This window comes from Dasypus novemcinctus, chromosome 21, assembly GCF_030445035.2.
Source record: "Dasypus novemcinctus isolate mDasNov1 chromosome 21, mDasNov1.1.hap2, whole genome shotgun sequence".
Lineage (NCBI taxonomy): Eukaryota > Metazoa > Chordata > Mammalia > Cingulata > Dasypodidae > Dasypus > Dasypus novemcinctus.
Genome location: NC_080693.1, coordinates 12,899,338 through 12,926,479, shown reverse-complemented (window position 1 = coordinate 12,926,479; position 27,142 = coordinate 12,899,338). Strand labels below are relative to the sequence as shown.

The following is a 27,142-nucleotide window of genomic DNA, read 5'->3' as shown; positions in this document are numbered from 1 at the left end:
GAAGGACGGAGACAGCCCGGTCAGGGCCGGCAGTGGCACCAGGCGCTGCGCGTGGCACAGACGCCAGCCACGCAGGATCGCTGGCTTCCATCGCCCACAGACAGGCCGTGGGGCTTTCAGGAGGACAGGGCGCTGTTAGCAGACCGTATCGTGGCTTGCTTATTCCCCTGGACGATGTATCTCTCTACCACAGCACAGATTTACCGCATCCTTTTACATGGCTGAATAGTAACCTGTCAAGTGGACAGGACATAATTTATTCAGTCATCTTCCTACCAGTGGACAGCAGAAGATTTTTCCCCTTCAGTATTTGACCATTAGCAACATCGTGCTGCCAAGAACATCTCTGAATATTCCTATCTTGGGCACTTACAGGAGGGTTTCAGAAAGGTAAGTCCTAAGAAGTGGACATATTGGATAGGACCAAACAGTGAAGACTGCCAAGGTGACCCGCAGTTCACGCTGTCCCCCCACGTAGGGACCGACCTTGCCAGGGTCTTAGCTGTCTGTCATCTTAGCTGCATGCATGCATCTGTCTGTCATCGTATTGCACCAGCAGACAGACAGAATCCGGGGGGTTTCTTTCTTTTAAGACTTAAACTCCCCATCTCCCCTGTAACTCGTTTCTTTGTTTCACCCTCTGCTAGGGAATACTGACTTGTAGTAGCCTCGCCCACCCTCACCCACCTCCCAGAGATAAGCTCCTCAGGGAAGGAAGGGTGGGCAGAGCGGTGGCGCCCTCTCAGGAGTCGCAGACATCCAGTTCCATGCAGGAGGCTGCTGGTTATCTGAACCGGAGCTGTAACAAAAACTTCGTCTTCTCAAGAAAGGAATCCCAGCTCTGCCATTTGGTCCTAGTTATATGACCTTGGACAAGTTGCTTCCCATCCCTGACCCATTTGCTTGAACTCTGAGACTTCCCATCCTCATGTGTGCTTCACAGGGCTGTTTCCAGGATGTGATGAGACAACTCGACATGAAAGTCCTCTGTAAATTGAGCTCTGCAGCTTGGTGCCATGTTTGTTTCTGTGGCTGTTATCTCCCCACTCACGAGTGTTCTGTTTCCACTCTGATAGGATGAGACAACTGTGGCAATCTAAGCCCGCTCACACGGTTCAGGACAAAAATATGTTTATTATACATAGACTGACAAATGGAAAAGCAGATGAGGTTAAGTATTAATTGGTAGTCTGGGTAAAAGATATCTAGTGTTCTTTTTACTGTTCCTCTTGCAGCTTTCCTGTGTGCTTTATTTTGACTTAGTGCCTTGGCTTGCTGCCCGCAGTAGGTCACTCGGGCCTGGCAGTGGCTCCTGGGCAGTCACTTAACCCAGATGGGTCTCAGTCTTCGTGCCTGTAAAATGGGGGTGCAGCAGCATCTCCTCCTGCTGGGGAGAGGTGCAGTGAGGCAGCCCACATGGCGTGCTTCACTCCCGGCCGTGGGCTACCTCCTGTGAGGATTTAGGCAGCACAGCCTGGCTGAGGGCCACTGCCTCAGTGCTCTGGGAGACTCAGTTGTTGGGTGCAGACTTCTGTTTTTGGGGACCCCCAAGATGAACCAAATGTGGCAGCCTTCAGGCTTGGACTGCACCCTGGAATCACAGCTGAGAGGAGCAGTTCCCTCTCCTCCCCCACAGACTGCTCGTGCAGCCCCAGCAGCTCTGAGCCGGAGCACAGGCACGGCCTCGGGCAGCAGGCGCAGAAGGGCTGAGGTGTGACTTGCACACTCCCTTGGCTTTTCCCTCCCAGTTCTCTGGGCTGACGGATCCCCTTCTTTCCTGAGGCCAAAACCTGTAGAGGTCAGAGCGGAAGGAAACTCTTGACTTTGAGTTGAGATGCCAGTCTGTTCCCGAAGTGTGTTCTTGGAGAGTCAGCATGTTCACCTGAGAGCTCCTTCAGGGTGGCCGAGTCCTCAGAAGGCAGAAGGACTGTTTCTAACAGACAGCGAGCGCCACAGCTCTCCCAGGTGAACGCCTGCCAGTTAGGTGCATGGGGACAGGGACCTCTACAGGAAGCGTGCAGGATGCTCACAGGTAGCGCTTTGTGTCATGACAAAAACCAGCAGCCTGCAGACGCCTTGACCAGGGCTGCCCAGCCAGGCAGGGCTGGGGGGCCACCACAGAAAGGTGCATCATCAGGCTCCAAAAATGCCACGGCAGGAACCTAAGAACTGTATGATCTCATTTCAGGAAAAACAATAAAAACCACTATTGTAAAATCATGTCTATATACATAGTATTTTTTTATATACTTAAAAGAATTTTTAAAAAGATACTTAAATTATATAAATGATACATTTAAAATGTAGGGGATTCCCATATGCCCCGCTTCCTACCCCGCCCACATTTTCCCACATTCACAACATTGTTCATTAGTGTGGTATGTTTGTTGCAACTGCTGAACACGTTTTGGAGCACTGCCACTAAGCTGAATTGTTTACATTGTAGTTTACATTCTCCCCCGCATGTTTTTATAAGTTATGACAACAGGTATAATGGCCTCTATCTGTCATTGCAGTGTTATTCAGGACAATTCCCAAGTCCCAAAAATGCCCCCAAATTACCCATATTTTAACCTTTCTCTCCTCTCAGAACTTCCAGTGGCCACTGCCTCCACATCAGTGAAAAAAGTCCTTACATTGCTAGAATCACGATAAGTCTATAGTAGAATGACAGTAAGTCTTCTCTAGTCCATCGTTCATTCCCCAATCCTAAGGATTCTGGGATGGTGATGCCCACTCTGCCTCTAATTGAGGAGGGGGCTTAGATCCCATGGGCCACATGGATGGGACCATCTTGCTTGCAGTTGACTCTTCTCAGTTCCTTGAGATGGTTGTTGCCCATCATCAACTCCTTGTTAGTTTTCCTGGGTGAGTCCAATGAACTAGAGAATAGATGTTGCCACTCTGTTGAGATTCAGGGCCCAAGAGATTTAAGTCTCTTGGACATACACCTACGAGCTCTAGTACTAACATGTAGGTTCATATAGAAGGGGCAGAAGAGCCATGTGTAGAGAAATCACAACTGAGTCCAGCTCTGCCACACTGGGGCGCATAAATTCCAAAGTAGGGCCCACTGGCAGGACACCAAACTCCTGAGCTGACTGCCCTGCCTACAGTGTCTGGATGTCTCCAGAGCCCTCAGGAGCCCCGCTATTTTGAAGAAATATTTACTGTGGAGCCAATGAGATCCTGCTGAGAGAGGCCTAAGTGTAGCCTGGAATGAGCTCCTGACTCACTTTAAAGCCTCTTAACCACATGAACTCCTTTGTCTTCACCTTCTCCCCTTTTGGCCACGGTCTTTTTCCAGGCACACCGCTAGCTGGCGCTTGGTAATAACCCCTTGATGCAGGGAGGCTCATCCCCAGGAGACATGTCCACATGCCCTGTGCCGGGGGGAAGTAGTGCACTTTATGCTGAGGTTGGCTTAGAGAGAGGCCACACTGAGCAACACGGAGGCGCTCAGGAGGTGACCCTTAGGCACCCTGCATAGTAAATTAAAGAACAAATCATGAGCAGCTGTTAGCCTTGGTACCTCTGGAGAATGGAACTGGAGAGCAGGCGGAGGACTTTTTTTTTTGCTTTTACCCTTCCATACTATTTGAATATTTTATCCAGGAGGCAATGTTTTGAACTTTTAACTTGAATAATTTCAGGCTTAGAGATAAGTTGCAGGAATTGCAAAGAATTCCCAAAAACCCTTCACGCAGATCCAATTACTGTATTTGCTTTATCATATTTTCTCTGTGTGTCCCTATGTATATGTAGTATATGTATAAATGTGTATGTATATGCACACAGATACATAATTTTTTCCCCTGAACCATTTGAAAGAGTTGGAGACCTGATCCTCCTTTACTCCTAACTCCTTCAGTTTTTCCTAAGAACAAGGACCCTGCACAATGATCAAAATCAAGAAATAAAGGCTTTTTTTTTTTTTAATGTCTCTCCCCTTCCCCCACTGCCCCGGTTGTCTGTTCTCTGTGTCTATTTGCTGCGTCTTCTTTGTCTGCTTCTGTTGTCAGCAGCTCGGAAATCTGTGTCTCTTTCTGTTGCGTCATCTTGCTGCGTCAGCTCTCCGTGTGTGCGGCGCCATCCCTGGGCAGGCTGCACGTTCTTTCGCGCTGGGCGGCTCTCCTTACGGGTGCACTCCTTGTGCGTGGGGCTCCCCTACGTGGGGGACACCCCTGCGTGGCAGGGCACTCCTTGCGCGCATCAGCACTGCACATGGGCCAGCTCCACACGGGTCAAGGAGGCCCGGGGTTTGAACCGCGGACCTCCCATGTGGTAGACGGACGCCCTAACCACTGGGCCAAGTCCACCGCCAATAAAGGCTTATTATCTATACTCTATTCATATTTTCCCAGTTGTCCCTATAATGTTCTCTATAAGAAAAAAAATGCTCTTTCCCAGGATCCAATCCAAGATCTTTTTTTTAAATGATAAAATCAACTTATAAAGGTAGAGTTGGAGAAAGCACGAGTGAGTGAATGAGTGGACGGACAGCTCTGCGGGCCTCCGGCCTGTGGCCCACTCTGGCGCACTCACCTGCTCCTCTCTGGGCCGACACTTTGCAGATGCAGCCTCCAAGCACGCAACCCAGGCCTTCTTCGACTGCCTGCGCGCCGAGATGGAGCAGTATGAGATCGACGTGACTGTCATCAGCCCAGGCTACATCCAGACCAATCTCTCTGTAAATGCCATCACTGCTGATGGGTCCAGGTATGGAGGTGAGGCCCAGCTTTCTCTTTTCTTCTGTAAAAAGCTGTTCATTCAGCCACAGTGGCACATGCTGCTCTTCCCTGGCTGTCGTCATTTGGAATATAGTTTTTTGAACTTATGTAAAAGATCGTGCATGGGTATTGCTTGCAGATACGAACTGTCAGTCTTCATTCACCCCCACCATGAACCACCCTTAGTCGGAGCATGAACCACTGCAGCTTCTGAAACAGGGCCTCTGTAGCTGGGACTCTGAGGGAAAGAGAGCAAGTGCCCAAGCTGAAATGCAGCCAAAATTCCAAATAACTCATTTCCAGATTCCAAGGCCAAGAAGTATTGTCAGGGTTAGGAGTCAAGTGATTTAGCCTCACGAAAGCTCCCCTACCCATTAGGCCTGAGAAATGGCCAGTGTCAGGGCGCCTGAAGCAAACAGCTCCGTCTTAGGGGAGAGCAGTGGCTTCAACGTGCCCTTGCCTCAGGCAGAGGCAGAGCTGAGCTGGCCTGCAGCCACCACTCGTAGAGACCAGTGGCTTTTGCCTCTGAGGTCAGAGCTGACCTGGGGCTGTGGACCTGCTGGGGCTGCCGTGCCTTCCTGGGCTCCAGACGGGCCTGCCCACCCTCAAGTACTGTCCCCCCTGTTCCAGGTCCCTGGACGTGTTCTCTTGGTCCACCCAGCCAGGCTTGCCCCAGCCTGTGCCCTCAGCAGGTCATTTCTCCCTACAACAGAAAGCACACAGAGGTGTGGGGTCAGAGAGCTAATACTTAAAAAAGTCCTCTCTGGTGGCATTTAAAAATGAACAGCAGCTGGAAACCTGCTCTTCTTTTGCGTTCATGGAAACCCAGTGAGAACAGGTCCTGGGGAGGGAACAGCCTAAGGCTGGCTCTGATGGTCTGTGCAAGTGGCCTCCCCTCTGTGCCTCCCAACTCGTCTTGTTCTGCTGGCAAAATTGTCAGCTGCTACTGACCTTCCACCTCCCAGCTCCCCTTGGCTGACTCCGTTAACCCTCAGTTGAACCACAGACTTCTTCCTTATCCAGTTAACGCACTGCCCCAGGGGATGTGATGTGTGTCTGTATTGCAGACACAGTCCTTTGCTTCCACTGTTGGTGAGGTCACAGTACATATGGAGGTCATGTTCCCCACCTCCTGGGGGACCTGCGGCCAGGCCACCCAGGACAGACTAGATTACACAGCACCCACGCTTAGAAATGGGTGTTCTAATAGGCAAGACCGTCCCAGTCAGGAAGCTCCTGGGGTGTGCTGAGGAGCCTGCGCTGGTGGGAAGGGGCTTTGAGCCCCCGTCTGGGCTGATGTGCCTCCACCTGGGAGCGGCAAGCAGGAGGGCTCTCTTCTGCGCACAGCACTGACGAAGGGGCCCTTCCCCGCCCAGGCTGCCCGCTGCCCTTCTCCCCGCTGCTGGGAAGGCCCCGGCCAGGCATGCCCAGATCCCAGGGCTCTCTCTTCCGTGTTTAGTAGATGGGGAACAGGGCTGACCTTCCCTGTCTCAGAGCCTGCCATTTATTTGGAAGCCACGATTAAATTGCATCGGCCTTTTAAGCTGAATTATTCAGCCTTTTAAAGCTGAATAACCTTTGTTCCTTTAGTCCTTCTCCTCAGGTCTCTCTTCTCAGCCCTTCAATCATCACCTTCTTGGGTGTACACTCTAGTGCTCTCCATCTGCTTGTGGCTGTTGGGTTGACCAGAAGGCCCTAGTGTGCTCCCATCTGGGCCTGAGAGCAGCTGCCGTCCCGGCATCAGCCAGGCTGTGACGTACGTGCCTTTAAAACTACCCTGCGGCATGACCAGCCCTGCCTGCTGGCTTCTCACCGTGACCCCTAGGTCTTTTTCCCTTGTCCTTGAGTCTGGTCAGTCCCCTTCTATTTTGTATTTGGGCAAAACGATTTTCTTCCTCAGAATCCTGATGATGGAGGTCACTTGGTTTTCTCTCTGTCGTCAAGGGTAACGGCTGCCCCAGCCTCTTTGTCTCGGGCCTGGGGGCGGTGATGATGCTCAAGCACGGGAACTGCCTGCCGACCCCCGAGAGCCATTTGTGAAGGCACCTGCGGCTAGCGACAGGCCTGGAGCCGAGGGGAGCCAGGCAGAGCGGAGGGTGCTCTAAGCTCAAGCCTGAGCGGGGCGGGGCTCCCCCGACCCACCTTCCCACGCGTTCCCGCGAGTGGAAGCATGGGGGTTGGCCTGGCCCGCTGCCTGAGGCATGGCGAGCCGACAGCTCCCCATCGCCAGTCCTTGAGAGGACTTCTGCTTCCAAGGACCTCATCCTCATATTCCTTCTGTTGTTTTTGTTGATTTTAGTTATGGATGAGACCACGGCGCACGGCCAGAGCCCTGAGAAGGTGGCCCAAGAGGTTATTGCCGCTGTGGGGAAGAGGAAGAAGGACGTGGTCCTGGCCGACCTGCTGCCCCTCTTGGCCATCTATCTGCGGACTCTGGCTCCTGGGCTCTTCTTCAGGCTCATGGCTTCCAGGGCCAGAAAGGAGCGGAAGTCCAAGAACTCCTAGAGCCACGTCGGAGCCGGGGCGGAAGACGGGCACCGCTCCAGGCTGGGCTGCTCTCGTCCAGGGACGGCGGTGGTGGGCACGTTGGTGGGGGTTTGTCTTACCAGGGGGAGAGACGGCAGCAGCACTGCTCCTGCCCACCCGCTGGCCCAGCTGGCAGAGAACAGGAGCCAGACCGGGCAGCGAGCGGCTTTTCCCGGGTGAGGGGGAGAACTTGAGGAATAAACACAGCACTCGGTCTTAACGTGAAATAAATGAATGGAACAGACAAGCCTTGTAGTCCTCGAGGGCTGGGAGGACCTCGCCTCCTTTGGGCCCCAGCCTCTGCCAGCTCCTAGAAATCATTCCCATTTTGGAATCAGACGTCACGAGAGCGCCTGCCTTGTGGTTCTCACCTCTGACGTACCCAAGACCACCTGCCTCGTTCTGGCAGAGCCTGCCCCCGGTACTCAAGGCAGGAAGCTGCAGTCCTGAGAACTCCCTCTGTGGCCATTTTCAGGGCTCAACAGCTCAGGCAGCATTAAAAAAAAGTCTCTGATCTCCCCCGCGCGGCAGCATTTGCTCTCAGAGGACGTCATAATGCCCTATTGACTCACCAGAAGCCCCAGGACACTGGCCATCACCCTGAGCCAAGGACGGTCAGCAGCCCAAAGGGAGGAAAGGGCCTCTGCCTGGGCCCCGTGTGTCCTCTAGAAAATAAAAAGTTCCAAAAACTGGCCTGGTAGGGAGTGATTCCAAAAGCAGCACCTACCCTCCTGGTGGAAATGGTCCCTTTTGCTACTTGTAAGTGCTGGTGTTGGAGCCAGAAAGCAAGCCTGCGTTCACCTTCCAGGTTTGTTAAAGATACATGGTTGGGGTTCACTGGGGAGGTCAAATGCAGCTCTGAGGTTTAGGAAGAATTTCCTAGCATTGAAACTCTCTTTGGTGGGTCCATTTTAGACCTCCCAGAATGGGACTTAAAAAACCTGCTAGTATGTCATCCCAGGCCCTTCCACCAGAACTCCTGCCTGGATGGAGCTTGGCTCTCAAACAGCTACGCCCTGAGAGGTACCAGGCAGCCTCAGCCCACCCAGCGTCGGGCTGCGCAGCGGCGCGGTGTGTCCTAGGACCAGGAGGAGGAGCAGGTGCTCGGATCTGGTGACGCCGGGGGCGACACAGCCTGGACGCTGCAGGAGGCCTCGGCTGAAACGGCTTCAGGTGTGACAGGCGGGTCTCCATGTTCCACCTGAACCTTCTACCTCCTAACAGAAGGAGAGGAGCTTGGTCTTCCCGTCAGAGGCGCCGTTAGAGCCAGGGAAGGCCTGGCGCCCAGACGGCCGCAGGAAACGGCCCCGAGCCTGGTAAGGGCAGTCTCCTCAAGAGGCCCGGGCCCAGTTGCTATCTTTTCTCTCCACTAAATTAAAGGGTCAGCAGTTGGAGACGGATGAGGTACATGGCCTCCGAGGCACCCAGTGCAGTGGCAGCCCGCTCCATCAAAGGCAGGCATGTCACCCCGGGGGCTGGTGTGGAGCCGCCGTGGCCGGTGGTGAGGAAAGCTCCTAGTTCACAGGTGGGCGTTGGTGCCCAGAGCCCAGAGCTAGGGCTTCTCTCGGGCTGGACATCACCCTGGCACTGCAGCTGTATCCAGTACCGCTGGTGCGGTTATTTACGCAACATTTGAAAAAAACTACACTCTCTAAAGCTTAACTTTAGAAACTTTATATTCTGCCATATATGGAAACCCATCACAGGCCATAAATACAAAACAATACAACACAAACCGGAGCAGCTGCTCTCATCTAGCTAGACACGGCATGTGCCAGAGGCTGTCGGGGGCCAGCTGATCCTGCGGCCGGCAGCTGTCGGAGTCATAGAGGGGACTCAGCGTTGGCCATGCTCGTGCTGGCCTCAGAGAGACCGAAACGAGACCCAGAATCCTTTAGCGCTGTGTACACAAGTCTTACACGTCCCTCCCTGTAGACAGCACTGGTGGGGGTGGGCGTGGGGCTGCCCACTGAGCCTGCCAGCTCTGTCACACCTTTGATGGCACCCCCAGCCAACTGCCAGCAAAGCCGCACTGCAGAAAGGGACCAGTGCCTCTGAGCAGCCTTTCGTTTCGTAGCTCTTTGTCATGTAGGATATGTGGATTGACATCAAAGGGCACTTGCTAAGACCAGGCCTTCCTACACAGTAGCGGGCTTCCTTAGGTGACGCCTTCCTATGCCAGGGTGCCAAGTGGAGGAATTCTTTTCCAAGTTATTTCCACTGTCTTTTTTTTTTTAAGATTTATTTTCTCCCATTCCCTTTCCCCTCCCTCACCCTGCTGTTTTTGCTGTGTTCATTTGCTGTGTGATTTTCTTGTGTTTTCTCTTCTTGTCATTCTCCTGTAGGATTCACTGGGATTCGATCCCGGGGGTCTCTGATGTGGAGAGAGGTTCCCTGTCAACTGCGCCACCTCAGTTCCTGGTCTCTGCTGCGCTTCACCTTGACTCTCCCTTTCGTCTCTGTTTTGTTGCGTCATCGTCTTGCTGTGTGGCTCACTTGCGAGGGCTCTGGCTCACTGCGTGGGCACTCATGCAGGCACTTGGCTCAACGCACGGGCACTCGTGTGGGCACTCGCCTTGCCGCACGGGCACTCCCAATGGGCACCAGCTCACTGTGTGGGCACTGGCTCACCACGTGGGCACTGGCTCACCATGTGGGCGCTCATGCGGCACTGGCTCTCCACGCAGGCACGCTTTCTCCTTTCTCACCAGGAGGCCCCAGGGATGGAACCCGGGTCCTCCCACATGGTAGGCGGGGGCCCTATCACTTGAGCCACATCCACTTTAGCATTCCGAGCCCCATATGTTCTTTAGACAGACGTGCTCATAACTGATGTATTGCTCAACCCAGCACGTTTGAACATGAACATCTGCTTTGCTGTTCTAGTTTCTCCTTGCTCTCCAAGTTTCCTTTGCCCTGTCTCTCTCACCCTTGGACTGCGGGGAGGTTTGGAAAGCCCGCTTTCGTTAGTTCTGCCTTCAGATGTCTGATAAGGTTCAAAGGCACTTTCCACTTTGCTCCTCAAGCCTCTCAGTGTTGCCTTGGTGCTGGCGCAGAAGCCAGCTAGCTGGTGCTTTCTGCCAAAACCAGAGGCGGAAATGAAAACCAGGAGACTGCGGACAGCACCTGTGCCCTGGATGGAGCCAGGGCTACAAGCCTTGGACCCTGCCTGCTCAGCAGGCACCAAGGAGGTCGAGCCGGGCGGCCAGACGCGGGAGGAGCCGGCAGCCGGCGGGTGGCGAAGGCTGCATTTTGCCTGGTCTGCTCCTCTGCCCTTCCCAACGAGTTGGCCTTTTCCATAAAGGTTCCTCGCCCTCCTCTGGAACTGGGAGGGGAGTTCCATTATGTTTCATGACGCACCGTGAAATGGTGCACGCAGGACTTCTCTGAACTCTGCAGAGGAGGGCCCGAGTACTCTGGCCTTTTGCTTTCTGTTTCACGCTTTCCCCGTGGGCACTAGCGCACATCATGAATGGGCATCACCTGCCTGCCAGACGTGTTCTGTATCTCGTCGTCCGAGTGAGAGGTGGCAGAAAGAAAAGCCAGCCCTGAAGAAAGGAAGGCTGTCGAGACACCGCTGTGGCTCCCCAGCTTCCTTCCGGCCAACCAGGCGGGCAGCAGACCCAGGCCCCATCTCCTCAGCCAGGGGTGTGTCACTGAGGTGGTGGCTGCAAATCAGGGTTGGCCCAGCAGGAGCAGCCTGTCTGGAGCAGCCTGGCAGGGCAGGGCAGGAGCCAGCACCGCCCGTGCCCGCACCTGTGGGCGAGGACTCTGCTCAGCTGGCCTGCCTCCAGCCACCTCCCCCACGGCCTCTGGCTTGCAGGAAAGCGTGTCCGGGCCAGTCAAGGGGCTCCCTTTGCAAACCTCGGCCTGTTATAAACACACCTGCAACACTCACCTGGCAGGACGACCCCGCTCACGGCGGTGGTTTTGCAGGGCGAGGCTTATCCACTGCCCTTTGCATGTGCCGCCCTGTGATTTCCCCAAATGTGGGAAACTCCCGCGTAATCGTGGTCGTGGGGGACTTTTCTTGCACTCTCCCCTTCGGAGAGACACCTGCCACTCCAGCAGGCTTGGAAGCCGGCACTGCGACACCCGAGGGCACCAGGATGCGAGCCCACGCTGCCCGGACGAGGCGGCTGCCTGGGGTACCTTGAGAGTGCCAGGTAGACCGGTGTGTGCCTAGCCCTGCCAGCAGCGCACAGGGAGTGACTAGTATGTCTAGGGCCTGTGGGCTTAAATGGAAGGTTCTTAAGCTCTGTGGATTACTGGGCCCGTTTAAATCTTTTAAATGCCTGGATCTCCCCTACAAAACCTGCTGCCCCCCCAGCCTTCCCACGCACCCAGGTGAGAACACAGTGCTCCTCCAGGGCTCTTCCCCAGCGGGGTCAGGAACCAGCCTGGCTGTGCCTGAAGGACTGGCCTCCAGTGGCTGAGCTGCGGTTCAGGCGCCGGGCCCCTGACCGCTTGTGCAACAGACTTCACCTTTTCTCCAAAGCCTTATGGGGTCTTGGGAGAGATGCTCGGGGTGCCCTCTGGGAGGAAGACACGTGTGTGTCACCCCGCGGAGCAGGGCGGCTCCCAGCTGGCAGCGTCTCGGAGACACGGCTGAGCTCTCCCCTCGGCCCAGGCGGGAGCTCGGCTCAGGCTCCACCTCACTGAACACAGCGCTCGTCTGCGTCCTTCTAAGCCAGACTCTGGAGAAGGCCCGCGTTCCCCCGTGCACCCAGACGGCAGCCCTGGCACCCGGAGGCCTCACCGCCTCCCCCTGCCGCAGGCTGACAACAGCGAGCGCGCCCGCCCTGGGGGACGAGCCGCAGGGCCTGACCCTGACTCGGGTGCGCGCTCCCGCCTGTGCCGCTGCCCTTAGCTGATGGGCCAACCGCTCCGAGACAGCCGCGGAAAGAGACACCTGAGCGTGAAATTCTCGTCATTTTAATGGTCGATAGCTTCTGGCTGCTCTGGATGGCACAGTAACACAATATCCTTAAAGACCCCTCCCCCCAAAAGCGCGCTCACACCCGTCAGCAGCGTCTGCTCCAGCCTCCCGCTGCCCGCTGCCTGCCACAGCCTCAGACCTCTGCGGGTTATGGAGACCGCATCTTAGTGTCGGGGGCTGGAAAAAACCCTTGGTACACCGTGCTCTGTTATTTTTTTAAAAATAACAAATATGAAACCAAACACCTTCCCGGGCTCTGCTGCTTCACAGAGCAAAGAATGTTCCTGCGGCGCTCCGCGTCCTCGGGCTGGCTGGCCGCGGCCGGCATCATACGGCGCAGAGCTCGTAGACCTTCTTGACGCAGTAGGCCAGGGCGGCGAGGGCCACCGTGTTGTGCAGTCTCTTCCTGTGCAGGTCGTCCTTGCGCACCAGCACCACCGGGGTGGACGAGGTGAGCGTGTGCAGGGGCAGGCGCGACAGTTTGTAGGCGTCGTACTCCACCTGGTACTTGCAGCACGGGTCGAACTGCCAGGAGATGCCGTAGAGGGTGCAGCAGGCCAGGCTCAGCACGCCCGCGGGCAGGGAGATGTAGTGGGAGTAATCCAAGGGCAGGGCCAGCGGCGTGAAGAGGCAGGCGGTGCCGGCCAGCACGGCGGTCTTGTGCAGGCAGTTCCCCACGGTGATCCAGCGCGCCGTCTCGTCCCCGATGCGCGTGGGCTCGATCACGATGTACTTGTACTGTGCCTCCAGCGCCTGCTCCAGCTCGTACTCAAACTGGTCCTGGGCGTTCTCCCCGTTGTAGATCTCGTGCACGATGTAACAGTCCGTGGCCGACAGGCTCACCCTTGGGACGGAGGGGCAGGGAGAGAGGCAGTTAGGCGGGGGGCACTCAGCTGTGGTCAGGCCAGCGGCGCCCCCAGGGAAGTCGGGCCCGAGGAGGCTTCGCTCCACGGAAAACCTACACTTGAGGTACCTCGCCACCTTGCTTATGTTTCTCTCTTGCAGAAGCCAAAATGCAAGATAATTAGCAAATTTCTTTTCTGGAATTAAGTAGGGAAATATAAAAATGAAAGAAAAAAGGAGCCCCCCCGCAAGAGGCTGACCCACTGCAGTATCTGTCAGGTCTGCTGTTAGCTGCTGCAGCGGATGAGCAGATGTGTCTGCCCGCAAAAGAGCCCAGGGTTTTGAACAAGGAAGGATTTCAGCCCAGACTCACAGGTGACACACAATAGTGACAGGCTGCCCACAGGATGAATTTGCCACTGATCAGTTAGGACCAGTAGAGGAGAGTCCTCAGGGGGCGTCCAGGCCCGAGGCCACGGCTCCACTGCGCCCGCAAGCTCGAGGGCTATCCTCGGCCTTCCGACCACAAGGTGGGGAGGGCTGAGCCGTGCGTGGAGGAGAGGCGCCTCTGGCCCCTGCAGAGCCCCAGCTGCTCCTCGCCCCGGGGAAAAGGCATGGGGTGGGGACACCAGGGGCGGCCCAGCTGAGACTGCAGCTCTCACTTCTCAGGAGAGCCGCCTCCTCCAGGAGGGCCGTCCATGAGCCCGGAGCCCCTCGAGGAAGGACGAGAACTTGTCCTCACCGTCCTCAGAGGGCAGCCCAGGTGTGCCCGCGCTCATGGAATTTGCATTATTCCATTTAGGTGCTAAATGGCACATGGCAGAGAAAGAAAAAGCAGGCAGAAGTGCTTCTGCGGGGCAGCCTGAGGCCACCAGGGAGCTCTGCGGAGGCTCTGCGCCCCCTGGTCAGGAAGGCTCAGTTGGCGCAGGGCTGCGCGAGGGGCCGGCCTGGGCCCCAACGCCCGGGAGCTAGGCGATGTGGTCCTAACCGGTGGAAGAGGGCCCCAGGGCTTCTGGAAAGCGGGGGGCAGCACGAGGCTGCACCAGAGACCACACAATCCGAGGCGCTCCAGGCTGTTTCAGAACTCACCAGCCCAAGGCACGCCTTCTCCCGCCCGGCCCCCTGAGCAGGGGTCTCCACCCCGCCTTGGGCCCCGTTCTGCCCGTCGGCCCTGCCCAGCTCCTCCCACGCTCCTGACACTGTCAGCAAGCACGCGCTTTCTCTTAGCTCTCTGCTACGTCCATCTGCTAAGAAGCCTTCTTTGTCCAGGCCACAGGAAGGGACGCTGCTGGCCCAGCTCGACGCCGCTGCCCAGGCCGCGCCCAGCGCCCTCTTCTGTCAAACGCCTCGGGGACAGCCCGGAAGCCCCAGGCTGACCCACAGGGCCGCCCCCAAGGCCCCGCCCGCCCGCCAGGCCAAACGTGGCCCGCCCTGAAGCTGGCACGCGCGCAGTGGGACCTGGACTCCGGTGGCCGGCAGGAAGCCTCCGTGCCCACAAAGCCGTCGGCCTGCGCAGTGCAGCCTTTACAGGGAAGCCACGGCGACGCTTCAGGGAACTGAGGGTGCACGCTCCTTTCAGTCACCGAGGACTCTTCCAGCTCGGGTCGCCTCTACGAGGGCCAGGAGTTCGTCACTGGGCTGACCTCAGGCCTCCCTCCAAGATGAGGCCGTGTGAAGGACCAGGGACGCCGAGAGGGGACGCTGTGCGTGACGTTGCTGAATGGCCCTTTCTGCTCCTCTCGGCAGAATTCCGTCCCGGAGAGCCACCTTCCCACACACACGCAAACCGAGGAAGGCGCCACTCAGCGGGGGTAGCCAGCAGTCAGTGCTCCCGGCGGCCCCGCCAGGCCGGAAACGCCCCCGGCAATGGACGGTGACCACGGCGCCAAGTGCGCGGGGGACGGCCCGCCTACCCGGGTGCCACCTCCGTGAAGGGCCAGCTCAGGCTCACCTGGCCTGCACCTCAGCTGGGCCGGGGAACCTCCCACCTAAACTGCCGGCCGCCGGGGGCCCCGTTCCCCGAGGTCGCGGGACAAGCAGCCCTGAGGGTGGGATGTGGAAACCGCCTGCTGCGAGTGCCAGCCCTCACGTGCTTCCTTTCTGGGGACAAATTAAAGAGCCGTTTCCGTGAGAACCTGCCGCAAGTTTACAAAACCACAGAAGTCCACGCCTCCCGCCCCGAAATCCTTAGAGGAGCTTCTTCAAGCGGTTTTAGTTGGTAGGGGGGTCGTGAGAGGGAGTTTATTTCAGCTCTTACTCCCAGACAGAGTTCAGGACGTGAGCGCCACCTTCTGCAAAAGCACGCTTAAGAGGAGAGCTTCGCTCCAGCCCGACATGCGCGATGAACGCGCAAGCGGTCACCCAGCCGGGAAGCGCCCTCGGCAGTGGACGGGCCGCGCGCGCATGTGCAGGACGGTGTCCTCCAGGGCACGCAGCCCCACGCGGGCGCACGCCGGGCCGAGAGGCAGAGGGGCAGGCGAAGGGCGGGGAAGGGAAACCAAATCATCCGAAGCTGAGAAGAAGCCCAAGTCAGCTGTGCCCCGTGGCAGGACAAGACGGGACAACCCAGAGCAGCAACTCCCGCTGGGGCCAAAAGCAAACGCGGGTCAAGGCTGGGGCTGTGGGATGTGCTCAGCCCGAACCCCACCGGGGCAGCCCTCCCCGCCCAGTGGCGGCAGCCACCCCACCACCCCACACCGCAGCAGACACCTGGAGCAGGGCGCCCGCTCTGGAAGCTGCGCTGGGCCGCCCGCCCACCCTCCCAGCCGGGCCCCGCAGCCTCCCTGCCTCGCCGCCTCTCCCAGCCCCTCTGACAGGACTCCCTCTGGGCACAGGGGCAGGCAGGTGGACAAGGCCACCGCAGATGAGCAGGTGGGGGAGAGAAGCCCTCCCTCCAGGCCCCCCACCCCTGTGGCAGCAAAGGCGCATGCGGCACCAGTCCTGGAGCGCACGCCCACCTCGGGCACCGGGCGCGCCCCGCTAGGGCTGCCCCTGGCCCGGAGGCCAGCACCCGCTGCTGCCTCGGCCAGCGCTGGCCTGACTGACCGCGAGGGTGCTTCACAGGCGGGTTCACGTGCTTAGCCAGCTGTCCGCACCCACAATCACCAGGGGAGCCTGCCCTCGGCAGGGAGGCCTCCGAGGGTTTCCCACAGGGAGAAAGGCTGGGGGCTCTACTTCGGTTTCCGTGGAATTCAACCTTGCCTTGGTCAGTTTCCAACTTGCATCCTGCTGCATGGAATTCAGACCTGCCGATCTCCATGGCCACAGGAGCCAATTCCTAAACTAAATTCCTTGAAGCGTACATGCATCTCGCCTGTCGGTGGTTTCTCTGGAGGGTCCTACCACATCAGATGTGAACCAGGAGCACACTGCGTGAAAAGTGAAAGCGCACCAGCGGCACGAGCGCGTCTCCAGCGGCCTGCAGGCCCGGGCGGACCCTGCCAAGGGTTGGGGCATGCTCGCCTGCCCGAGGCTGACCACGTCTGCTTCAAAGCAAACCCAGGTGCACGCAGGTAAGCACAGGGATTCCGGGTTTCCGCGGGAAAGGACAGAAGCTGAGGTCCAGCGAAGGAGGGTCTCGGGATTCCACGATGCTGTGCGAGGAAGGAGGCAGCAAGGTGGAAACCCAGGACACGGGTACGCACCGAGGAGGAGCTTCCCGACGCCCAGCAGCGGCCGGCCCTCCTACCTACGCTGCGGGGGGCCCGGCTCCGCCTGCCAGGCCCACCCGGGGAGGAGGGCTGTGGGACCACCTGACGGAGCCCCGGGCTGCGCCGCAGGGCTGGGGGCCGCCGACTCAGGTCTGCATCGTGACACCACCCGCTCAACCCCTCACCGGGGACCCTGGGGGCTGCACGCTCCCGGAGAGCCGTCCTGGCTCCACCAAGCCAGCCCAGTGCCCGCCCGGGGGGCCTGCCTGTGCTTCAGGGTCAAACGTGGCCTCAGGGAGGAAAGCGTCGGGCAGGTTACCTTGGCCATTGCAGAGCACGACCAGCTGACCCCCAGCCGGAGGCCGCAGGCCCTCGGGCCTGGCTGGCCAAAGCCACGGAACACAGAGGCAGATTAAACACACGCCAGCTCACTGAGTCTTCCGGGCTCTAGATCCCTGAAGGACTCTGCTCTTGCTCTTCAGTGGAAGTGTGAAATGACCACAAGGGCGTAATAAGAAGGGCTCACGTTAAAGAACGAGAGGGAAAGGGCTCCAAGGAATAAAGGTTAAGTGAAGAAGGTGAGGTACAGAACAGCGTAGAGTAAGCCATCTTCAGCGTAATTTTTTAAGTCCATGTTTGCTTTTACAAGCAGACCCTCTCTGGAAATACACCCAAAGACTCACACGACCCCGAGACTGCTGCGGAGGGGAAAGCAGGGGCTCAAGGAAGAGAAAGGAAGGGGCTTGCTCACGCCCGAGCCTCGCATGTGGCCCCAGAACGTGCTGTCACCTGCCATCTGCTTCTCATTTACCCAACTTAATAACAGGTTTTCAATTCCCTTGAGTTTTTGGGAATAACTGCTTTAACTCCCCTGGCAACATCAGCGTTTTTTATTGCTTCTCTATTCTTTTTTTTAAAGGTTATTTATTTTTTATTTCTCCCGTTCCCCCCGTTACCTGCTCTGTGTCCACTCGCTGTGTGCGTCTCTATTCTTTCGATGGCTGAGACCAGCGTCCTAGGCATACCATATTCCCTAGCAAGACCAGCAGTGCCAATACCACTCTCACATTTACCTCTTAATTCTTTTATCTGCTCATTGGTGGATGCGAAGTAATTTTCTTCTCTACTCTGTGCTATCATATTCATTTTCTTAGGACTCATGGTGAGAAAAAAAACGCAAAAATACACAAAACGGCCACAGAGGCTAAGATAAGAAGGAAATGGGATGTACAGAGGGCAAGAACTACCGCATGACCACCACGGAACCCTGTTTCGGCTGGAAGGGCAGCCAGTCACGAGGACACAGACACAGACGAGTTCCAACTTGCGCCTCAAGGACCAAACAAACGACAAGAACTGGGACAAAATTTTTACGTCAAACTGCACCGAGTACCAAATTCGCCAAGTTTCAAAGGAGCCGAGCACCAAGGTAGGGCTGTACTTCTCAAGCTGAGCGGGGAGCATGACGCCGTTCACTCACTAAAGAGCGTTTTGCTGCGGTGTGCACACGCCTCTCGCTCACCCAGCTGGCGCACAACGTGGGGTCGCGGCGCAGCCACCGCACGCTCGCCCGGGCGTCCCCGCCTGACCCGCCCCGCCGTCCAGGCGCCGGTGCCCGCCACCCTCGAGGTGCCTCTTCTGGACTTCTCCTATAAACAGAACCAAACGAGACGCGTCCTCGTGGCAGGCCTCTCTGCTCGGCACAACGCTGCCAACGCTCGTTTGTGCTACAGCACGTTTATCACCTTTTACACCTCACACGTTATAAACACTGCTGTGTTTAATGTTGGGTTTTATAAAATCTAAGATAAAATATATGAGGGGAAGTGTCAAAGGTGCTACATACCAAAAAAAGTCAACAGTGATTTCTTCAGATGACCTAACAGCCGACTTTAGAATTTTATTTTTCCTCATTCTTTTCTGTTTTCAAGTGTTCCTTTTATAGTGGGGAAAAAATAATTATAGTCTTCTTAAAAAGAAAAACTCCGCTCAACTGCCCTGTATTCACTTCAGTGAAGGGACCACAGGCTCGCTGGCCCCTGCAGCCTAGGAGAAAAGGAAGCCTGCTTCCTGCTCCAGAAGCTTCCACGGCGCCCAGGGAAGCCCGATGCCTGGGAGGGGCACGTCAGCAAGTTCCCCCAAGCGGCCCCGAGCACCTGCCCCACGAGCGGTGCGCCCTACAGCAGCACGAGGCGCGCCTGCGCCCTACAGCGGCGAGCGCGTGCGTGGTGCGCCTGCCCCTGCACAGCGGCGAGCGCATACGTGATGCCCTGCCCCTGCACAGCGGCGAGCGCGTGCGTGGCGCGCCTGCCCCTCCGCAGCGGCGAGTGCGTAGCGGCGAGCGCGTGCGTGGCGCGCCTGCGCCCTCCACAGCGGCCAGCGCGTGCGTGGCGCGCCTGCCCCTCCACAGCGGCCAGCGTGTGCGTGGCGCGCCTGCCCCTCCACAGCGGCCAGCGCGTGCGTGGTGCGCCTGCGCTCTCCACAGCGGCGAGCGTGTGCGTGGCACGCCTGCCCCTCCACAGCAGCGTGGGCGTGCCTCCCTTCGTCACCTCTGCGAGCATGCCTCCTCTCACGGCAGCAGTGCGGGGCGCCTCCTCCCACTCGGGCATGGACGCGCGCCTTCTCCCTCGGCAGCGGCACGTGGCGTGCCTTCTTCCACCACGTGTGAACATGCCTCCTTGTACCAGAGCGGTGCGAGTGAACCTTCTAATCCCACAGCAGTGGGTATGTTCTTTATTTTATTTACAAGCACTCCATAGCCACCCAACATACACAGTTCTTTCCCCTCTCCCACCATCTCCTGATAACCTCTAATCTACTTTTTGTCTCTGCAGACTTACCAGTTCCAGACATCTCCTGTGCCATCCTACAGTGTCGTATGTGTCTTGTTTATTTTGCCGAGCAGTTTCCAAGGTTCTTCTGTGTTGCAGCATGTCTCAGAACTTCATTTTTTTTTTTATGGTTAAATAATATTTCTTTGTACATACATACCACATTTGTTTATCCATTCATCTGTGGCAGGACACCTCCATTACTTCCACCTTTTGGCTACTGTGAATAACGATACTTTGTACATTTGTGTACAAGTTTCTGTTTAAGACCCTGGTTTCACTTTCTTTCTTTTTTTCTTCTTTTTTTATTTCTCTCCCCTTCTCCCCGGCCCCACTGTCTGCTCTCTGTGTCCATTCGCTGTGTGTTCTTCTGTGACCGCTTCTATCCTTATCAGTGGCACGGGAATCTGTGTTTCTTTTTGTTGCGTCATCTTGCTGTGTCAGCTCTCCGTGTGGGTGGTGCCATTCCTGGGCAGGCTGCACTTTCTTTCACGCTGGGCGGCTCTCCTTACGGAGCGCACTCCTTGCGCATGGGGCTCCCCTTCATGGGGGACACTCCTGCATGGCAGGACACTTCTTGCGCACATCAGCACTGCGCATGGGCCAGCTCCACACGGGTCAAGGAGGCCCGGGGTTTGAACCCTGGACCTCCCATGTGGTAGACGGACGCCCTAACCACTGGGCCAAGTCCACTTGCCTGGTTTCACTTTCTTCAGGTCCATACCTAGTAAAATTGCCAGGGCACATGATTTAACTTTTGAGCAACTGTCATATTGCTTTCCACAGTGGCTGTACCATTTTACATTCATACCAACAGTGTGCAAGCATCCAAATTTCTCCACATTCTTTCCAACACTTGTTACTTTCTGTCCTTCAACAATAACCATTCTTGCGGATATGAAGCATTATCTCACTATGGTTTTGATCTGCATTTCCCTAATGACACTGACCATCTTTTTGCGTGCTTATCGACCATCTGTATCTTTTCTTTGAAAAATATTTAATCAAGTCCTTTGCCCATTTTTAGTGGTTGTTTAGGTTTCTGTTGTTGCCTTGTAAAAGTTCTTTATCTCTTCTGCCTTATTAAGCCTTTATCAGATACACAGTTTGCACCTCTTTTTGTTCTGAAAGCTCTTTTTACTTTCTTGATAATGTCATTTGATGAACAAACGTTTTTTATTTTGATGAAGCTGAATGTATTTCTTTTTGTTGCTTGCACTTTGGTGTCCCATCTAAGGATCCGTCACCGAGTCCAGGCCGTGAAGACCTGCCCCATGACTCCGTCCACCGGCGTCCTTCCTCCGCCACAGCAGCGCAGGGCCTACCTTCTCCTGGCTGCAGGGTCACGCCTAGCACTGGCCAAGCGTACCTATGAGCCACCAACACATTCTGGTCTTGCAGCTGGAGTGCCAGGGCTTGCTGCGGACCCGCTTCCTAGACAGGCGCACAGCTCAGGGTTCTGGGAGGCCGCTGGGCCCACAGGTAGGAACTCTGAGAACACGGAGACGGGGTCCACCGCACCATCGAGTCTCACTTGTGTTCCCCCGGAACTAGCCAGAGCACTTCCAGAAAAGAAGTCATGACAGAAGAAAACGTATCAGAAATGAAAGTACTGCTAAAATACCAATGTGAACCAATGGGATGGTAAGGTGAGATTTACAAAAACTACTTACAGGTATATTTTAAGAAATACAATGCTAAGAAAAAGAGAGAGAAAAAATAAAAAAATATAATGCGAGGCATGTCATAGATAGGAGCCCCAGATCCCAGCAGCCACATCTAAAATACAAAGTAGAATCCAAGTTCCCTGAGGGCAGTAGGTAATGTCAAGACATCCCCACAGAGCAGATTCCCAGGAGACCCCTGTGCAGGTGTATCTGCCGTGAGTGATACAAGGAGAATAGAAGGGTAGCAGTTAAGAGAACTGGGGGCCTGAGGAACTAAGCAGCATCCCTACGTCCACTTTCTTCACTTAATAAACATGTGACGGCCTGCGATGGACCCTACACCCCAGATTTGGAAAACCCACTCGGGGCTAACCAAGAATGGCTTTCTAGGGAGCCCAAAAAGGAAGCAGGAAGATTAAGAAGTGAAGTTCTAGACTGCAGATTTAAAGGCCATTAAGAGAGAATGGCACGGGCAAGCTGCCTCTAATACCGAGCACGGGCTTCCAGCAGCCCCAGAACGTTCAGAGCCCCTGCCATCCTCACCTGCTCCAAAGACAGCCAGATGCCGACAGCACTTTCCCCCATCCCCTGGTGACTGACCAGCAGTTCTGCCCTGGAAACGAGAGCCCAGAGCCCCAGCACAGGCGCCAGGAGGCCTGGACTCCTGCTGCCTCTCGTCACTAACTGGTTTTGTGTCCAAGGGCCAACACCCTGTTGCTCTGAACCAGTTCCCCTCCAGTCCAGTGGGGCCGAGAGCCCCTGGCGCTTGCAGAGTGCGTCAGTGGGGGTGGAATGCAGGGCAGGGAGAGTGGGACAAAGTGACGCCTACGGAGCACCACCCAGGGGGAGGCGCGCGCGCTCAACGTGAAATCCCGGAAGAGAAACAACAGAACACGCGCTTCCTGGGCCGCACTGCCGGGTGTCAAGCGCGCGGCGGCCACCGGAGCCAGGGGGCTGCCCTCACGGACGCCGTGGGGAGAGACCATTTCCCCTCCTGGGAATGTGCTCTACGACGGCCCAGATCTGAAGAGCCGTCCTGACCACCAAGTATGGACTAGCCTTCCCCAAGGACTGTGGCTGCACGGCCGGTCCCCAGACAGAAGGCTCGGGAGGTTCCCTGAGCCCTTCAGGCACCGCAGACTCCCATCTGCCCACAGACCCGGGCGGGAGAGGCCCTCGGACTCGGCCCCCTCCACGCTGGCTGGGCCTGAGCGCCCCTCCACTCTTCAGAAAGGCAGACGGGGGAACGGACGTAGCTCAATGGCTGAGCAGCTCCTTCCCATGTACGAGGTCCTGGGTTCAACCCCTGGTACCGTGTAAACACACACACCAGAAGGGCAGGTGGCACCACTGAGGGACAGTTTACTTCAGCTGGACGAGGCCATGAAATTGACTGAACCCTAGCCCTGGCACACCGAGTCCCGCCCCTGGGCACTCGGAACACCACAGGCCTTTCACAGCCGGAACAGGAGGTCAAGTCCCTCTTTACGGGACTCCGAGGAAAGGATCTCCATGCACTGGCTGCACTCACATTCCACCAGTCACCACTGCGAAAAACTCAGGGAAACGCGGGGGCCCCAAGAATGGAGACAAGCTGCCCCAGGAGGGCAGGCCGGGCCGGATGGGGGTGGTCCGAGCCGGCCCGTGGAGGTGGAACCCACATATACCTGCACTGTGCTTTCCTAGGTGGGCAAGGGTGTCTCAAAGACGCCGACGGGACAAGTGGCATCCTGTCGTATGGGCTCGCTGCCAGCGGGCTGAATTCCGGACAAGAATTCAGGCTACAGCGCAGAGTCTGACGTTCTTCATTAGAGACACAGCTGACTCCCTAGGTTTAATGGAGTGGAGACAAAAATCAACACACATGCAGCTATCGTTTTCCTATTTCCACCCCTCCTAGCTCCATCTAGAGCAGCGCCATCCTAGCGATAGAACTTTCTGGAGCAATGGAGATGAGCCACACCTACACTGCCCAGTATGGGAGTCACAGGTCACAACGTGGCCGCTGAGCCCTTAAATTTAAAGTGAATCGCTACACGTGGCCACTGTCCACCAACTCAGCACTTCTAGACGTAACAGCAAAGTAAAGCAAGAATCCGCACGCGGCCGCGCTCTAAGCGGCCCGTAACTAACACGCAGCTGACCCGGGTGCTTCTGAGGGAGCCTGGCACCCGGCAGGCCTTTACAGACAAGCCGGCCTTCAGAGTCTGCGGCCACTGGCAGGTGGGGAAATTTGCCAAAAACTGTTGCTCTGCTCCAGCATCTGCCCCAAATTAAATATTTCCTTCAGTTTCAGGATAAAGTACAGTGCAACCAGCAACTCAGTGAGTGATCTTACAGTGTCGAGCTGAGATCTGGGTCGGCGCAACCCGGACATGAACAAAGTCAGTTAAGAGAGCCATCAGCAGCCTGCTCAGTCACAAGACCCAGCAACACTCCCGCCTCGGGATAATGGCGCTGGGCAATCCAATCCCGCCTGCCCCACCCCAGCCATCCTCCCCACAACCAAGCAGGAATGGAGGTGTGCCCCCGAAGCCAGCGAGGCGGGACAGAGGACGGAGCCGGGTTCCCACCCCCCTCAGCGAGGAAGATCATAGAGAAGCTGGGTTCAGTCCTCCAACAGGACCTGGCTAGGGCCCGCCAGCACCGGCAAACAATGGGGGCCACTGGCCAAAAAAAAGGGGAAAGCCACACGGTGCTATCGGGAAAGAGGACGGATGGTGCCAGCTAAACCACAAACCAAATGCCCCTTCAGTTCCAGGCCTAAGGATGCAACCTGGACACCACACAAAGGCCAGGGAGGGACCTGCCATGAGCCTAGCTGTCAGGTGGTAAGCGCTTTTCAGGGGACGTTTCATATGAAATCTTGCAATTTAGAACTGGCTACTAATTTAAATTCTTTTTAAAAGTGAGGGCCAACAGTCAAGGACTGAATTCAGGCTGGCTTGCAACTCCGTTTTGAATCAACACTTGTCTTGAGCCAAAGAAAACCTCAAGATCAGTATGTTCTACTTTCTTGGATCAATAAAGACCTCAACTTCTGCTGGCACTGCCCTTGAGTGATGCCCAGAGAATCCCCCCATTTGGCCCTTTCAGTTTATCCAAAGAGGAAGAAGGCTTTTATCCAAAGAGTAGGAAAGCCTTTGCCTGATACTTGGATTTTCTAAACTAAACTTCTGAACTTGAATTTTATGTTACTAAAGGCTTAATGTTTGCATTAAAGATCTTGAAAGTGTTTCCTAGTTCTTAAGGCCATACTGAAGGCATCAAGGTAGCTTCTTTCTCTGGTCTGATCTGTTAAGAGTTTGAAAAACATAAAATATCTGCCTGCCACTGCTTTTCCAAGGAAGAGGAAAGGCAGAATGGAGGATGCTGGATAATGCTGAGCACAAGAATAAAAAGCAAGCTAACGGGTTCTATCACAACTGCCAAACAGGAAAACTCTTCTGGCTGGAAAAGCCATCTGCAAGCGATAATACTAATGAATATGTGATGGAATCAAAGAAAAGCAATAATGGAGTAGCTGAGACAGAGAAAGAGAAAACTTTTCTGTTTAACATTCTCCCTCACCAAAAGTCAAGGAAAAAGCAAAAACAAAACAAACTTTCCTCACTTGCCGATTTCTTTCATACCAATCAGGCTGTTAAGAGAATGGACAGAGCAGTTTAATCCCAGTGGCCCCACCGGCATACAACTTTCTAATGGCTGAGCAGAGTCTAGTGGCTTCTAGTAGGTGAAAAACTGCTTCCAGAGCAAAAAAAAACGGTACATTCAACAGGAAACACGAGTACTATGCCAATCTCATCTTCTAGGGTTCAGCCACCTTGAAAGAAACGCTCCCAGCTCCCCACCCAGACCTCAATCATGAGCAAAGCTCACGTTAAAGGACTTCCACGGCAGGGTCGCTCGCAGAGAGATCTCGAAAAGCCCAAGAATCGCCCCTCGAGGCCCGGCCCGGAAGAGCCCCCTCTGGGAGGGTTCGGCTGCCCTGGGTCAACGCGCACTCTCGCACAGCCCTTCCCTCGCGGCAGCCTGCTCCAGCCACGGCTCCCCTTCCTCCGCCCCCTCCCACCTGGCCGCTGACGGGAAACTCGCCCCCGGGCGGCCGCCCGCTCCCCTCCTCGCCACGCCGGGGCCCGCGCCACGCGCGTGGCCAGGCGGGCGGGAGCTGCGGCCGCGGCCCGGCTGGGGCAGCCACGCGGGTCCCTCGGGCCCGCGCGGGGTGCCGAGTCTCCTGCGCCGCCCGGCCTCGGCTCCCGCCCCGCAGGGCCACGGCCCCCTCGCCCGGCCCCCGACGCCCTCCCCCTCGGCTTCCCGCGCTCCCGCGCCCCGCGACGTCTCCTCGGCCCGCAGCGAACGGGCGCGGGTTCCCACCCGGGTCCCGCACAGGATTCCCCGTGCCCGGCGAGGGGACGGAGGGGGCAGGCGGGAAAAGGCAGCCCGAGGAGCCGAGGCAGGGAGAGCCCTGCAGCCCCAGGAGGCTCCGCCGGGCTCCCCGGCGCCGGGGCCGCCTGCCCTTCGGAGCGGCGAGCCCTGGATCTCACCTCTCTCGGGCGCTGCCGCCGCTGCTGCCCGGGCCAAGACGCCTCCTTCCCCAAGCGGCCATCTTGGAGACACTCGGCTCGCAAATGCCTCGCGCCAAGGCGGCCGCGGGATCGCGGGCGGGCTGATGGGAAATGTAGTCCGACCCCGGGCCCCGGGGCTGTTCGGGAGGCGGAAACCTGGCCTGCCGCCGAACTACAACGACCGCCATGCATCGCGCGAGCCGGAAGACCCGCCTTCTGCAGGCCACCTGGGAAATGTAGTCCTCTAGCAGGGGAGGGCTGGAAGCCTGGGGGAAAGTCTTATTTCAGGGCTCTTTTTTAGACATTAAAACCCCCAAATTCACATCCTGGGAGTCACTGACGCCCATCCTTTTATATATCTCGGGTTTATATTTCCAGTAGGTGCAGGGGACAAGAAGGACACTGCCTACAACTCCCAGAGCGCCGCGCGGGAGGCGGCCTCGCGGTCCCCAGCCGGCCTTCGCGAGCCGCGCGAGCCCCCCGCCAGCCTTGCGACCTCAGCTCTTAGCCGGCTCGACCTGCCCTTCCTGGCCGCCTCGGCCCCCTGAGGTCATCGAGGAGCAAGAGGCGCCGCCCGGGCCCTGCTCGGAGGCAGTCGCTGCTCCCGCTCCACTGGCTCAAGTTTTCTGGACACCGGGGATAATTTGGGGGTCCTGAATGGTCCCTGCTGTCTCAGAGCTGTAGGCTGTTGGAGGAGAGAGGCTGAAAGGAAAGAAGAAAAAGAAGTGTATATGAGCATTGTTGTGACGGAAATAAGGTTCTGCAATAGGAAAAACAAGAAGGGGCCAGGAGCGCGGGTCTCCTCTCCCACAGCACGCCCCCCTGGCTGCCCTGACGTGAAGGAGATCTCGCACTCTGATATGTTCGAAGGCATGTGCTGGGGAAATGATCCCACCCAGCAGGAACTTCGCCCCAGGACCTGGCATTTCCCTGCCGGACACTGCCGCGACGTCAGGGTGAGGGTGGACTAGCTGAGCCCAGTGACGCCTCGATGCCCCCAGACCTGGGGGCTGTTTTCGGGATTCCTTGCAAGTTTCTAACTTCTAGTTCCTCTCCTGCTTCCAAAAGACAGTGTTAGCAGACATATTTGTTGGTTCCAGAAGTGTTTACTGAGCAACTAATACACGTGGAAATCTGCCTCAGATTCAGAGACATGACCTGTTGTGCACAGCCCAGTCTGGTGGAATCTCTCAAGCTAAAGCAGCAGGCTCTAAAGCGACTCACCATTAAAGATTCCTTTGGATTTCCTTCCAACTCGCATTCTACAATATTTTTATCTGCATAAAATCCCAATTCCTTATTGTCTGGAGGATCAAGTCTAAGCTCCTTAGCACAATCTAGAAGCACCTTCTAAATTTGGTGGCTGCCTACCTCTCCAGCTTTCCTTCCTG

At 56.6% G+C, this 27,142-nt stretch overlaps 2 protein-coding genes across 5 annotated transcripts in view; one reads left to right on the top strand and one right to left on the bottom strand.

Annotated features, from left to right (window-relative positions):
- The window catches only part of DHRS7B (dehydrogenase/reductase 7B), a 65,952-nt gene extending 58,004 nt beyond the window's left edge, over window positions 1–7,948 (top strand). For 3 of the 4 annotated variants that reach the window (XM_004449694.5, XM_058283328.2, XM_004449693.5), the window contains exons 6-7: window positions 4,575–4,727; window positions 7,030–7,948. In XM_004449694.5, coding sequence (XP_004449751.1) covers window positions 4,575–4,727; window positions 7,030–7,235 — 359 coding nt within the window. In that variant the 3' untranslated portion in view covers window positions 7,236–7,948. The remainder of the gene's footprint in view (window positions 1–4,574; window positions 4,728–7,029) is intronic. The other variant, XM_023584972.3, reaches the window with a different exon arrangement.
- Window positions 7,949–12,175: 4,227 nt separating this feature from the next.
- TMEM11 (transmembrane protein 11) lies at window positions 12,176–25,830 on the bottom strand. Its single transcript, XM_004449691.4, has 2 exons — window positions 25,731–25,830; window positions 12,176–13,039 (listed from the first exon to the last, which is right to left on the bottom strand). Exons 1-2 carry the CDS (start codon window positions 25,790–25,792, stop codon window positions 12,523–12,525), a joined length of 579 nt encoding a protein of 192 aa, XP_004449748.1. The 5' UTR covers window positions 25,793–25,830; the 3' UTR covers window positions 12,176–12,522.
- Between the last annotated feature and the right edge of the window lie 1,312 nt (window positions 25,831–27,142).